Source organism: Patiria miniata, unplaced genomic scaffold (genome assembly GCF_015706575.1).
Source record: "Patiria miniata isolate m_02_andy unplaced genomic scaffold, ASM1570657v1 HiC_scaffold_1, whole genome shotgun sequence".
NCBI lineage: Eukaryota > Metazoa > Echinodermata > Asteroidea > Valvatida > Asterinidae > Patiria > Patiria miniata.
This window is the reverse complement of record NW_024037047.1, coordinates 36,054,286-36,069,438: the sequence shown is the minus strand read 5'-3', so window position 1 is coordinate 36,069,438 and position 15,153 is coordinate 36,054,286. Positions and strand designations below refer to the sequence as shown.

The 15,153-nt window shown below is 41.5% G+C and overlaps 1 protein-coding gene across 1 annotated transcript in view; it reads left to right on the top strand.

The window, feature by feature from the left end:
* LOC119733236 overlaps nucleotides 1-15,153 on the top strand; it is a 172,693-nt gene that overhangs the window by 34,698 nt on the left and 122,842 nt on the right. The window contains 11 exon segments of the mRNA XM_038206825.1: nucleotides 494-755; nucleotides 4,185-4,431; nucleotides 5,146-5,200; nucleotides 6,347-6,602; nucleotides 7,549-7,795; nucleotides 8,669-8,726; nucleotides 9,934-10,186; nucleotides 10,895-11,141; nucleotides 11,492-11,546; nucleotides 13,091-13,346; nucleotides 14,328-14,577. Of these exon segments, the coding sequence (XP_038062753.1) occupies nucleotides 494-755; nucleotides 4,185-4,431; nucleotides 5,146-5,200; nucleotides 6,347-6,602; nucleotides 7,549-7,795; nucleotides 8,669-8,726; nucleotides 9,934-10,186; nucleotides 10,895-11,141; nucleotides 11,492-11,546; nucleotides 13,091-13,346; nucleotides 14,328-14,577 (2,186 nt within the window).

Here is a 15,153-nt window from a genome sequence, read left to right as displayed (position 1 = left end):
CAATAGTAGGAATCCTTCAGGATGGTGTCTTGGGTTCAATTCGGGTGATTCACAATGCAGTGCGCCACCAAGAGTTTGCCATGGAGAGTCCATTTTTCAAGTTTTTGGTCGACAAACACGGCCCATTTGAATGAGTGTCAGTAGACAACTTGAGCTAATTTGTTATAGGTTGGGGCATAGCGTTCTGCCGCCTTACAAAAAACACCATATTGATAAAAAGAAAAGAAAAGGGCAAACATACACTCCAATCATACGCTTACGAAACTACTGACTGGAAAAACTAACAATTTCAAATGTCCCGTGCCACGAATTTGTCGACCATCTCCCACAATGCACTGAGAAAAATGAACTCTCCGTAGCAAACTCTTGGTGGCGCAGTGTATTGTGAATTGCCGGAATTGCTGTTTGAGTTAATTTCTCAATTTGTGTACCAGAAATCTCTGTTTTCTGTAGAAGGTTGCAATAAAAGCATTGTTTTCACATATGTGTTTAGTTTGCCCCAGGGATGTCAGACTTCCCCACCTTCCGAGAAACCTGATCTGCACCCTCCCAGAGAAGTGTCTAGGGTTCGATTGCTGTCTGGAGCTTCCCATCCCAGGGATCAGTCCCATCACTACCCAGGTCTCCTTCATCTTTGATCCTTGTAACTATCAGCTGTCAGTCAGTCTAGGCAGCTGGAGTCTGGATCTGCAAATCTTGTCCTATCAGTGGGGTCAGCAGGAAGAGGTTGACATTGGCAAGGCAGTAACTATACGGTATGTTAGAGGCAATATACTGATGGTGCATGGTGTACCTCATGCATAACGCCTCATTTGGTCTGATAAAGGGAATACTGACTGTGATACATCTCATGCCAGTGTTGTAGTACTTGGTACTCGTATTGGTATTCGTACTCGTACTCGAATGTCAAAGTACTCGTACTCGAAATGACGGTACTCATACTCGGGCAGCAAAGTACTCGTACTCGACATGTGCAAATTGTACTCGATCATCAAAGTACTCATGCTCGAATAGCAGTACTCGAAAAAAATGGTATAGCTTGACTTACCACGGCCTTATTTTATCAATACTTTCACTTTGAAATGGTTGATTGGCTTGCGGAGAAATTGAAGTTTCCTGATTTTCCTCTGTGCCAGTCTGGACAAACACATTAAACAGCTACCCGTGAGTAGGTTTGTTTATCGGTCTGACTGGGCCTGGGCCAGTTGCGCACAATGAACCATTTGCTGTATGGCCGTATTCGGAAATAGAAGTACTCGTACTCGTACTCGGAAGCACAAGTACTCGTACTCGTACCCGGCAACCTAAGTACTCGGCAGTACTCGGTACTCAGAAAAAAGTACTCGACTACAACACTGCTTCATGCATATAGACAAGTTTGTTTTATTTAATAGCATCCATTATACAAATATTGAATGCTTCAAGTGGTGTAGTAAAACTAGCCTCCATGGATCACCGAGGGAGGCTAGTTTTACTTCACCACGAGATAAAGCATTCAATATTTGTTTTGTACCACTTCACTCACAGATTCTGCATGGTTTTAATATTTTAAATTAGTTAAATCTGAACACAATTAAAATAAAATTCAATTTCAATACAAAATTGGTGGGAAATGTATTTCTCTCTTCCAAACCACCCCTTCACGAAATGTTTGAACCCAACACTGTGGCGCCCTCTCTTGGGACCAATACGTGCTACGCTCAACGCGCACACCAGCATGCATTTGCACACAAATACCGCGCCATGGTATGGTACTTTGGTTGCTAATGGTATAGTACTTTGGTTGCTACGGGTATAGTACTTTTGGCCGTGCACTGAAAGGTAGCAAAAATAGAAAGTACCATGTGACTGGCTCTCAGCCAATCAAGACACAGAATCTGTGGGTGAGGTGTTATAATATACAATATTGACTGCTTCGAGTGGTGTAGTAAAACTAGCCTCCCAAGGTGATCCATGAAGCATTCTATTTTTCCTGAGTCAAAGCCGAGGGAAAATAGAATGTTCCATCGATAATTGAGGGAGGCTAGTTTGACTACACTACAAGTTAAAGCAGTCAATATCTGTTTTATAACACCTCTCCCACAGGTTCAGCTTTATCTTTTTATTTTAAGCAAGAACTGATTAATATAAAATGTACTGCTATTGAATATGAAATAAGTTGAAAACTAGCACTTTTCCAAACTACCCCTTCACGAAGTGTTCAAACTCAGCTATGTATTGCTAGCATGCGCTTGGGAACAATACGCGCAACGCACATGCCCGTATGCATTTGCACACAACATTGGTGGTTGTGCGTATAGTACTTCGGTTGCTACGGGTATGGTACTTTTGGCTGTGCACAGCAAGATAGCAAAATAGCGAATACCATGTGACTTGCTCTCGGCCAATCGAGATACAGAATCTGTGGGTGAGGTGTTATTATTTCCATTATGCCAGATTAAAACAATATACATGTATCTGTGAAATTGATATATTTACTAGATACACAAATTTGAATTGTGGATAAATGTGTTTAAAAATATAATTCTTAGATTTAAAATTTAACTTTTATGTAACAGGGATGTGATTTCTCCGTTTTTTTCAGGAAATCCGTTTTTTTGGGCCTCAAAAGTCCACCAACGTGAATCGTGTGAATCCGTTGAGAAAATAGGGGGGTAGAATGTGCTAATTAATTATTCATAATGAGTTTTGCTTGCCGAAATATCCAAAATTTACTTACGGACGGACATAAACTTAGTTGATCGATATGTATGCCACACGCACATATTGAACACCCAATGTGAGAACGAAGTTGAAGACCATGCGTTGCCATTAGTGCGATTATGTGATTTTTCGCTCGGGGCCGAGGTTGTGGTTATGTAGGTCTAGTTCCTGTGTCGGTACTAGAGATGCATGTGTTGCGCTGGTCAGGTGTGCAGACGAGTGCAGCATGGTACACTGGTACCCTTCGCGTGCTAACAGAATCAATGCTATGATGAAGGACTGGAACCAGTGACTACTGCAAGTACTCACAGGTTAATTTTCCGTGCGTAATCGGCCGAAGTTGGATCGTAAAAATAGTAAAAATACCAAACCATCGATGGAAAAAGAGGATTTCTGCAAATGAATTCACAGAACGTGATCTTTATTTTCTGTGTATGTATTTTCCATTGAAATGACAAGATTGCAAAACTCGAACCTGTGGAGAAACATCGTAGCGTGTTTCTGCAGTCCTGCAGAATTTTCAGCCACGTGGGATGGGCCGTACACAGTGCAGCAATGCACACTGATACTGTGCCGGGCCGGCCGTGTGTACTGTACGGCGCGATGTACGGCCAGCCAGACTGAATGTTTGCGGACCTAGCGGCCGTGATGTACGTTAAGCATAATTGTGGAATGACCCACCTCAAATATATTTTTAATTAGGTGAGGCAAGTTTTAATCACTTTTGATGGCTAGTCTTGATAATTTATGTGGCGCAAATGAGAATAATCCAGGCACAAAATACATGAAATATAAACGATTCCTTGCTTTACTACAAATATAGAAATGGTGAAATAATTTTTTTCCAACAATACTACCGACGCTAGTTTGAAAGTCATTTTATCGGAAGCAGAAGTGATTCAAGTTTACAATTTTGATTTTCTTTTACAAAAATATTACAAGATCTCCTCTGAAATGCTCTAAAATGCACCAGAAAGCTTCTAGAGTTCAAAATTTTTCGGGGCCCTTAAGCGCGCCCGAACCCACGCCGTGGCTTCGCAGGTTGTTGTATCACAACAAAAATTCCCCCAAAGGTTTGAAAAAAATCTGGGGAGAACAGCATGGTTCTCAACTTTGAGTGCAGAAAAAACTTTATTAGAACAAGAGTACGTTTTAACAAATAAAGGAAAATTCTTCATAAAATTAAAACAAATTCTGCTTCAGAATTTCAGAGGAAAGTGCCCAGTAGTTGCCTCAGATTGCACCACAGAGCATCTAAAATCAAAACATTTTCGGGGCCCTTGAGCGGGCCCCGGACCCCACGACATAATGGCTTCGCGCTTCGCGCTCGCTGGAGTTTGCACTTCATGCATAAAATGTTCAGGTTTTTTTGTCACAGACCAATCACATCCCTGATGTAAGGATTTGGTTCATTATGGGCTGTAAGACTCAGAAAGTGAATAGAATAAGTTCAGTTGGTTTTTCTTGTCTCTTCTTCACAGTCTGACCATTGACAAGTTAGATGCTCAAGAATCCTTCCAGATCAACTTGGTCATCTCCATCTGCATCGACAGTGACTGTACAACCACACCAGTCCTGCAGGATTCCTTGGTCCCTATCCCATTCTGTAATCTCAATGCTTCCTTTGAGCTTCCTGGCGATGGCAGCTTTGCAGGTCTTTCCCGGAATCTCTCAGGGAACGTAGGGGAGTTGGCCATCCAGGCTGGTCTCCGAAAACTTGGAATTCAGGTAAGTTCAAGGAAAATTACAACCCAGTGGCGGCGCCAGACTCTAAAATTTTTGGGGGGCGGTGGCAATTGGGAGGCAAGGAAATAATATTTTGGGGGGGGGCAGTCAAAAAAAAATCTCAAGCCTGTGTACATGCGTTTACCTTTGTCAATGGTCCGGAAATAAGAGCAACTTTGAGGTGTAGTCGTTTTTATGAATGAGAAAAGTATCAAACTGCAGAATGGTGGACATTGGCTGCACACTATGTATAAATGCATGTGTGGCGTGTTTTGTCTTAAGTACCAATGTTTTAATGATTTCATTAGCCCAAAATTTTATGAATCTTAACAGTGAAGAAATTGTAGATAAAGTGTTTGGGGGAAAACTGGGGGGGGGGGGCAAACTGAGGGGGCAAAGACAAAACTTAGGGGGGGGGGCATGTCCCCCCGTAAGGCCGCCACTGATTACAATTTGTAATCTAAAAAGGAGAAAATGAAATGACTTTATCAGAAGTATGGACTTGGTTCACGAAGAGTCATAGATTTTGTGAGTTCTCCACAATTAAGTGTGTGCCATTCGTAAACACAGCAACGTGACAAGTTATTTCTTGTGAAATTGAAGGAAATTATCAAAAAATTTTGTTGCATGTATTGACTAATGTCAAGTCTTGTGAAGAAAAATTTAGCAGATCTGTTATTTCATGTTTCTGAAAACCAATGTTGGTTAATTTTGCAGCAATATGTTAGCAACCAGCCATGTGACATGGAGATACTTGCACCAAGTGAAAACAGTAAGTGGCCTGTCCATTAAATTGCATCTTGTAAAATAATAATCACTCCTATTTTATTGTTGTTATATGCAGTTAATTACATTGTATATTATATAATTTGCAATTGTCACATACATACATCTTTTTATTATTTATATTATTTATTTCTGGTAATGAAACCAAGGTTTCCTCAAAAGCGTCATAGGCACTGTAGCTCATAAGCCTGAAGAAACCTGTAGCGAGGAGACAATGAGAAGAAATTACAGTTTTAGAGGAGGGAGGAAAACCCTAGAAAAGTATTCTCGGGAAACCCACGGAATCAGACAGGGATTGAAAACCCAATCCACATATTGGCCCAGACGGGATTCGAACCCGGGTCACAGCGGTGGAAGGCGAGGAAAGTACCGCAATGCCAACCTGACTCCCCCATCTAATGTCTCATCTAATATTACCCGTTTGGGAAAATTAAACTGCTTGATTTTTTCAAGTATATGAGTACTTGCAGCTGTCAAAAATAATGTACAGTAATCTCTTACATTGCCAATGCATCATCAAAGATATTCTGTAATTTGGTAGCCTTGGTCAAGGCGTTCGGCGGTAGTGTCTGATGCTCGATGGTAGGCCGCTAACATACACAGCAGCCACATGCTGTACACTCACATAGTTACTACATCCTGCGTGAAGCGCGAACAGCGACCTCACACTGCTAGACTACAATACGCAAATCAGGTGGTGCTGAATGATTGCCTTGGAACATCCGCGGGCTTTGGCTTATGTTTTTCTTTATTTTGTTGCTGGATTTCCAGCAACGACCCCGTATGCGAATCAAGTTGACATTATTGTTCAGTGCTTGGTCGTGGAGGCTCATATTTTACATGAACATAGAGCTTGATAGTGTGGCTACATTCTGCAAAAAAATTGGAGTCCACCGACCAAATATAAATCAGTATAAATCCAGCGACAAAATAATGTAAATTTCCAAGATGTTAATTCAGCCCCAACTGGCCTGATTTGCATCGTGTAGCCTAGCCGCATGAGGCCAACGTTCTCACTTCGCACAGTGTGACGTGCATTGTTCATGGTCATCCATCAATCATCGGACTCTTTTGTCGAACGCCTTTACCAAGACTTGTACTTTGGAACCTGTACAAACAATTCTTCTCTTAGAATGTCCGCTCTTAAGGCCACCACCTCCATCCAGTCTGTTGACGTGTATAGTGGATGACCGCTGCCTGGGCCTGACATGCTGTGCCTCCCTTGACCTGATCTTCACTCAGCTGTCCACCACCGCTTACGCCCTCCTAGACCCCTGTGAATTCCAGCTGTCTGTTGGGCTGGGGTCCTGGTCCAAGAATCTGACGCTCTTTGAATACGACTGGGGAGTGGATAAAGTGCTGGATATCAGTGATTCTGTGCGCATAGAGTAAGTACATATATAGGTCTCGTTCAAATGACGTCATTTCCTACAGACCATCCACGTGCATCAGCATTTTGAGCGTCAACTTGCATAACGCGCATCGGCTGCGTCGTATTTCAAACACATTTCGAGCAACAGCGCGTGTGTTTGGAACTTTTTCAACACTGCGCAATGCATGCTAGATTACGTAAAATACGCATTTGCATTTATCCTACAGAGATGGCCGTCATTGAACGAGCCCTATATCAGTGTTGTAGTCGAGTTCCCACTATTTAAAACCATCACAAGATCATCACAGGACCAACACAAAACCTCCAGTCTCAATTTAAGTCACAAGCTATTCAAATGTACTGCAATAAAGGCATTCCTTTGTAATTGTTCGTACCCATTACTTGTGGCTGGTCGATCTTGTGAGTGGTCTCGACTACAGCACTGGTATATATAAAGTCGCTGGAAGAAATGTTATCAATGGGTTTTGATATAACATTGTATCAATATTAACTTGATTTACGGGGAAATTCATCTTAAGTACTTCACAGCAGCATATATGTATTGGCACTGCAGGGGAGGGGGGCTGCATGGGTAATTGTTTGGTACAAAGTTGCCTCATTTTATTATTTTTATCCCCCTGTATGTGCGTGCGAGTTTGTGTCTGCATTCAATAGGGGACCTTGAACAATAGAGGACAATAGGGTCCCAAATTCCCGAGAAATTCTTTGAGAAATACTTTACTTAGGAACTTGAGATTTGGTTTGTGGGTTGTTCTTGATAGTCTTAAGAAGCCTGTTGCTTTTGGGGCCGACAGGTCAAAGGTCCAGGTCACTATTGTGGAACCCTTATGGGGTTAGGGTAAATGCCCTTGCATGTATGGAAGAAATTAAGAAAAGCCTTTTCAATCTGTGAAAATCCATAATTTCCCTAATTCTTTTGAAAATCTATATTTTTGGCGCAGATATAATGTTGACAAGCTCAGTGAGCAGAAGGAGTTCCTGATTGACCTGTCAGTAACCCTGTGCATAGATGGCACCTGTCGACCCATCCACCTGCTGCAGGCAGCTCATGTACCCATACCAATCTGCAACCCCAATGCCACCTTCACCCTGCCTGGGGATGGTACCATCTCTGGCTACCTGGATAGCTTAGCGGGCAATGTCACTGATGCAGCTGTAGACTTGGTACTAGACAATTTGGGTCTGAAGGTGAGATTGTTGACTTACATTTATGGGTCTGTTATTGATTTACCTTGTGCAGAGTGACCTGCTGCCCTTCGGGCCCCAGGTATAAACCAAATTTTTTGAATAATTTTTTTTTTTTAGGGCCAATAACGTTCACCTCCTATCTAATCCTCATTCAACCCTTGCCAAATCAGCTGGTTCAATGAACTTTGCAGCCAGGGGTACACCCAGGCCGTGTCAACAAACTTTCGACCAGGCCTCCTGCCCAGTCTCATTGAAACATCAACAAAGACCTGTAACTTGACACAGTCATCTCCCTTCATAACTGCATACCACAGCCGCCAGTCAATTATCTTTTAAGTGCACTGTCTGGCAACTGTCTGGACACTGTCTGGCACGTGGCTTTTTGTTGTATTGCCATGAATAGGGTCTTGCGTAGTGCGGGAAAGTACCTGCTGCCCAAAGGGCAGCAGTTGACGAGTTGTTGCAAAGTTTTTTTGTAAACGCTGCACAGGGTTTATCAACTCCTTGCGTACATGGCGCTTCATCATTTATACTGAAAGTGTCTTCATGTGAGCATCAGCATCATAAATATGTTCAAGAGTCCCTCCCAGTTGTCCCTCCCAACTGTCTCTTTGTAGGCCTATTGTTGAGGGATACTTGTGCACAGAGTCCATACTAAACACAGTCACACACTTGTGTCAGTTTGTCTTCTTATTGTCTCTCTTTTCTAACTGTAAAAGTGAATAACTTTGACAAACAAGTTGTGCTCCAAATTCAACTGTATTGAAAAAAGAGGAATGTAGTTGGCCAGTTACGCGCCAAAAAATTGAAATCTCATTGTTATCATGGATGTGAGTAGATTTAAGTGGGTGTTTTCTTCATGCTTATTCCTAGAACTTCCTATCCAGAGACACCTGTTCTCTTCCTGCAGCACTCCCAGTTGGTAGTGACAGTAAGTACTGACATTTTGTACTGCAGTAGAAAGACTTCAAACATTTTTTCTGACAGTCATGCTTAGTACTTAACTTGTATCAACCCTAAACCCCTAGGGTGTGTGGAACTTTATATTAAAGTTGGAGATTTCAGGACTGTTAGTGTTAATTTTGAAAGAAACTGACATAAGGATACCCCAAAATATTGTTAATGGGCATCTTTGCCATAGCTTTCCCATGACATAGCCTCCTCAATGTCGGAACTGATCTTTTATGGCTACAGCTTCTATTTTTGCCATTGTTGCAAAATAATGATTTGCCACAGCCATTGGAAATAATAGTAATTTTAAACACAGCCTGAATTCAGTACTGGACTTGCCATTGCAAGTATTACTGAAGAAGTTAACAAATGTAAGTAAATGGCACACTGGGAATATCACAGACTTGTAGACAAGTGAATCTCAAAGGCAAATGAGTGCTTTCCTACAGCTCACTTGAGTAGCTTATCACTTAAATCTGAGACCGATTGAATTGTGATTGACTGATGACGACTTGTGAATCCTGTTTTGGAAGTTTTCACGTAGTGCAATTTACAGTTTTCCTGGTTGAAACCTTCCATTGAAAACTATCACATTTGCATGAGTACTCTTGTTTAAAGGTATAGTCCATCATTTGTAATTTGTGCATTTTGTTCGTTTGAAGCAACAAACGTGCTCACAATCTAAAGAAGGGTATTGAACAACTAAACTTATGAAGTTTCAGCTCAGCTTCAGCTGTATATTCCGAGAAAAACAGCATTCTAGGATCTCGATTTCAAATCAAAAGTTGCTGAATCATGTTTTGAATTGGGCCTGAATTCAGCGTCAGAGACACGTTCTCAATGAGCCCATTGCAGCTATGCGATGTCGCGCACTGATCCGACGAATTATAGCAACCCCGCGCGCGTGTCTTCGTGCCAATGCTTGCGCGCGCTTCGCCGCAAAACCAAACGAACTACTAATTTAAACTTCCTACGGTGCGTCTTAAGAAGCACTGTTGGAAAAGCCTTCTTTTGTTGATTTCTTCAAAATGACAGCTTTCCAGAAAGAATAATTTCACAGGGAGTTAGTCCCCTTATTATCTCTCAACCAAGTATGTTTTTCAACAAGAATTACGCTAGTTACTCTTTGGATATCTGCAAATGATGGACTCCAGCTTTAACTCCTACATTTTGAATTCCTGTTTCAGGTTGCCCTGTGCAGGTTCCTGACAGCCTTCCCAGTTTGTCCTGTCACATCAGCAGTCGTTGCACGAGTCTCCACTGCTGTCTGAATCTAGACTTGAAGGTGACTCAGATCAGCTCCAAGGCCTGGTTCATCATTGACCCCTGTGACTATACGCTGTCTGTCGGGCTAGAGTTGTGGTTCTTCAATGTCTCGCTGTTTTCTTACGAGTGGGGAATGATGGAAAGTTTCATGATTGGAGATGCACTGAGCGTCAGGTGAGTTTATATAAAAAAAAGTATATTTCAAGCTAGTGCAAGAAGTGTTTTGCTCTGAGCTCTGTGACATCTACACCTATAAACCTGTGAAAAGAGATCAAAAGACTAGATTTAACACCAGAATGATAATTGTAGACAATTAGTTGATACCCTCACTTACATTACAGGTGACATCTTCTATATAACATTGCCAAAAAATTATAACGTTTAGGGTTAAAGTTTGTGGTTTGTATGACCTCGATAGAGTTCTTTCTGTTTAAAAAAATGAGAGTTTTATGAGGTAAATTCAAGTATATATGACTTGAAGCTTTGCATGGCGGATGAGATAAATTATAAAGTTTGCGGGTAACACCATGTGGACAAATATCTCTTCTTGGAAGAAGTGTGGTTCTGAAAAGAACAGGTTCACTCAACCAACCAGTTCTTTTCAGAACCACACTTCTTCCAAGAAGAGATATCTTGATATCTTCAAGTATCTTGATTTGAAATTCCCCCCTCCATTTTTTTGGGAATTTTGATTTTGTCACCTGAGACTGATTTACATGTCTCTGTTCTTTTTCAGAAGTTCCTGATGTGATAATTTGTTGTGATCACCATAGACTTATACTGAGGACAACATCTTAACCGTTTTGTATTTTCAGTCAATTTTAACAGTGAAATTTGAAGATTTCTAACAAACAAGTACCAAATTGGATTCATTTTGTCCAGGTTTTCCATTGACAAGCTTGACGCCACCAAGGAGTATGAAGTGGATCTGGCCTTCTCTCTCCTCATCGATGGCATCGCTACAGACTTCCCTATCATGGCTGACCAGAGAATCCCAATACCTCTGTGCAATGCCAACTTCTCCCTGGCCTTGCCTGGGGATGGCTCAGTCAAAGGTTTCCTGAATGAGCTAGGAGACAATGTGGGACAGGCAGCTATCCAGCTGGTTCTGACAAAACTCAATCTACAGGTGAGATTGACACATTGGAGCACCTAAGGGGGATTTAGTGTCTTAACCACTTTGCGCCGGGATTATTTTTGCCCGAAAATTTTGATTTTCGCAAAAGGCAACATTTTCCAGCCAACTTCTGATATACAGCCAAATGCCACAAAGACTGATTCGCAAGAGTTATTTCAACAGTATTTGTATGATGTTTCTTGCCAAAACCTCATATGTCTGTGTGTCTGCATGATCCATACATATATTTCTTACATAATAATATTCATATTTTCTTTCTTATACCTAAACCAATCTTGTTGAATTATTTTTCCTCACTGCATAGAGTTTATTTAGTTCTTATTGATCTGTCATTTTTTCAGGATATGATCATTGGAACGGCATGCCAGTTGCCTTCAGAGATGACGACCGGCACCCGTAAGTCGGTTTTTAATTGATCAGTTTCTACTTGGCAAACAAATTTTGAAACGTGGCCCAGTCAGTGGTGAACTTAATATTACTGTAATCATGACCTGGTATTGGTTGAGCTCACATTGTTGAGCTCAGATTGAACTGCTGACTTCTAATGGTGTGCATTTGCAGGTAGTATGGGAACCGGTGTCACGGTCTCACTTCTCCGACGTGCCAGCTTCTCCGGGTGGATTTGGCGGATAATGAGCACATTACAGTGCACGTTACATGAGCACTATTCATGCTCACGTGTCCGCTGTGCTTACTTTTCCTCGGGCTGTGTTGTTGTAAAGTTTACCGGTCCACACAGTGAGGGACACCCAAGATTGCGTTATGTAACACTTCCTGTGGGTCAAGTCATATTGCAAGCATTCTGAAGTTGTGTTCCCATCGTCATTGCGTGTGCGTTGAGGAAAAATTAAGAAGCGTGTTCCTTGCTCGGTCGTGGCCCATCACATGCATGTCCAATTTGCAACTAGTTCAACCACTGTTTAAAATAAATGTGCATCCTTCAAGTCTTTTTGGTTATTAGGCGGATGTTGGGAGTTAATTGCGCGCCCACCATGCCTAGGTCTGGATTCGATGGTACCCTGTGACGTATACATGCAAACATCCTAACTTCAGTACAACCCCAAAGAACTCGTCACACACATAAAGTTGGCGAAAGTGAACGCTACTGCGCAATTTTGTGCATGCGTGTTGAAGCCAAGTTTCCAACTTCGAGAAGCTGGCACGCCGGAGAAGTGAGACCGTGACACCGGGTACCCTATTGAAGAAAAATATGGGAACCAGGGTACCTGTAAAAGACGGTCTTATCAAAACTGAAGGTGTCTGAAGGGCCTTATGGCTTTACGGTGTAAACTGCTTTTTTCGCGAGCGTTGTCTGTAGTACATTAAAATGCACATAAACATGAAATTTGTTTTGGTTTTCCATGTAGATTGGTTTTCATTCAAAATATCATTGAAAATCTTCCTTTTCATTGTCTGAGAAGTTACTAATTAAATTCAAGACAGACTATACCGTCTGAAACGTCAAGAAAACACTTTTACAATAAGCCTCTGTACTGATGACGTCACATTTTGTTTACTTGTCTGCTTTTTTATGGGGCTATGAAGCTGTTGTCCCCACAAGGCTCTCATAGAAAGGCACAGGTGTAAAACAAAGTGTGACGTCATCTCTAGTTGATGCGTTGGTGTGAGAGGTCGTCTTCAGGCGACACCTTCTCGGGAGCATTGCACGCATCCTGGTCCAGCATCAGCGTCCTCAGCTCAGCGGTATCTTGTTGCACTGCGTCCTTCTTCAGCTCGTCGACGTACAAGAGTCGACGTATGAGAGTCTCCATCACTAGTACAGAGGCTTATTCCTTTTTTTTTATAACCGGTACATCTCTATAAAAAGATTGTTATCAAACAGAGAAATTATTACTTGCTTCTGACAGCAAAGCGTGGTCCCAGTAATTATATCCAAACCTTGGGTCCTTTTTGTTGTTGTTGTTGTTTTTGTTTACTAGACTGCCCAATGATCTCTCTACCCTTTCTGGAGAATGTCGTCCAATGTTCCATCGACGATCGCTGCCTCGGCATCCAATGCTGCATCCATCTTGACTTGGTCATCACTGAACTCATGCTGAGTGCAAGGATTGAAGTCGACCCTTGCAACTTCCAGCTGTATGTCGCCTTTGAGAACTGGGAACTGAACATCACTCTCTTCAGCTACACCTGGGGAAAAGTGGAAACTGTAAACATTGGAAACGCTGTGATGTTGAGGTGGGTTTGGTTGTTATGTTTCTTCTGTTTCTGGGCCATTCTTTGGTAACTGTGTGACATAAAATTGGGCTTGTCTGATTTTTGAAGCTTTGCCCCTTGTTAACAACATCTGACATTACTTTCACTGATTCATCAGGTTAGTACTTTTCACTCTCTACTTCAGAGTAGAGTTTGTACTTTCACAAATTGTGTGAAAATAGTAGGAGGGGTCATCAAAGTTTGGTCACGTGTGCGACATCAGATGTAAAAATGTTATCCGACCCACACCGGATATTCCCGCTTTTCTCCACAGTTCTAAGGACACACGACCATACTGATTTTGGAGTAAGACTAGTCTTTTGTGATTTACAGAATGCATAAACAATGTACAACCTCTGCTTTAGTTTTACTAAATGGGAATTATTCTGTGGTCACGTGTGTGACATTTTGATCGGTCATGTGTGTGTCATTGTGTAATTATATTTATGCTTATTTATGCACGAAAAGACCAACTTATGAAACTTCTTAAGAAATTTGCATCTTTACTTACTAGCAACACTTTAATGAACAATAATCATTTGTATTACATCACATAAAAAAAGTTCTTTTTCCCAAAAAATTAATTGAGGTTCAGTTTCTGAAGAATCGCCTTTAAGGATTAGAGATTTGAAGAAAACAATTATCAGTTCTGATGATTTTTAATTCAAGTTACCACATTTTAAAAATTAAACCTTTGAAATTTGTAACACTTGTTAATCTGTAAAAGCGGATCGAAAATACGACTTCAAGATAAAACACAACATTTTTATTTGAACTCCATGTAGAGTATCCGTGTAGAAAAATATGACACTGTACTATTATTGTTGTCAAAGGATAACAATATGAAATGATTTGTGCCTTGTATTAATGCAGGAATTCAATAAAGAAAGCAATGCCTGTGAAAATTGTCTTGTGTGATTTGGCCCCCTAGTATTTCAAATTTGTAACATTTGCTATTTGCAGCTATTCCATTGAGAAGCTGACAGCCAAGAAAGTCTTCTCTGTGACTTTGGGTCTCACGCTGTGCATTGATGACACGTGCACCATGAACCCAATACTTGACCACGTCTGGGTTCCTATACCCCTGTGTAATACTAATGCTACATCATTCACCTTGCCTGGTGATGGCACAGTGGAGGGATTCAAACGAGAGCTAGGCGGTCGCATTGGAAACTTTGCCATTGACCTGGTGCTGGAGAAGTTTGGCCTGAGTGTGAGTGTGCATAGTTTGAATCAGTTGTGGCATTGGCTTTACACCACTGTCCTATCCAAGGTTACTGGTAATGGCTAATCTCTTTCATAAAATCCTATAAAGGAATTGCAAAGATTGTGGGTAGTGTACCGCCTTGATAAGATTGAATTGACTGGAATGGAGGATCTACATGTATGAGGGTATTAGGGGGGTAACCCCTCCCCTTGGGGCGCGTAAAAAAAATAGTTTAAAAGTGGTTAGTCCAAAATCCGTCACACATAATCCTCATGTTCCCTTAAATATGCCTCAGAATGCAGAGCACCTCTAACAGGGGCGCATGACTTCAGTAAGGGAATAAATGTGTGCTTGGCCGGTTTTAAACACTCTGTTTCAGACTGGTTGGAGTCTGGATGCTGATAATTACCCTAATGAAGGCAAGGGTAATTATCAGCATCCAGACTCCAGCTGGTCTTATACAGAGTGTTTAATACTGGCCAAGCTCATATTTATTCCCATTCATAAATACCTTTTTGAAACAACCCTGTAGCTGTATAATGGTAGTGTCCATGACGTAAACAACTCTTTATATGGAGATTG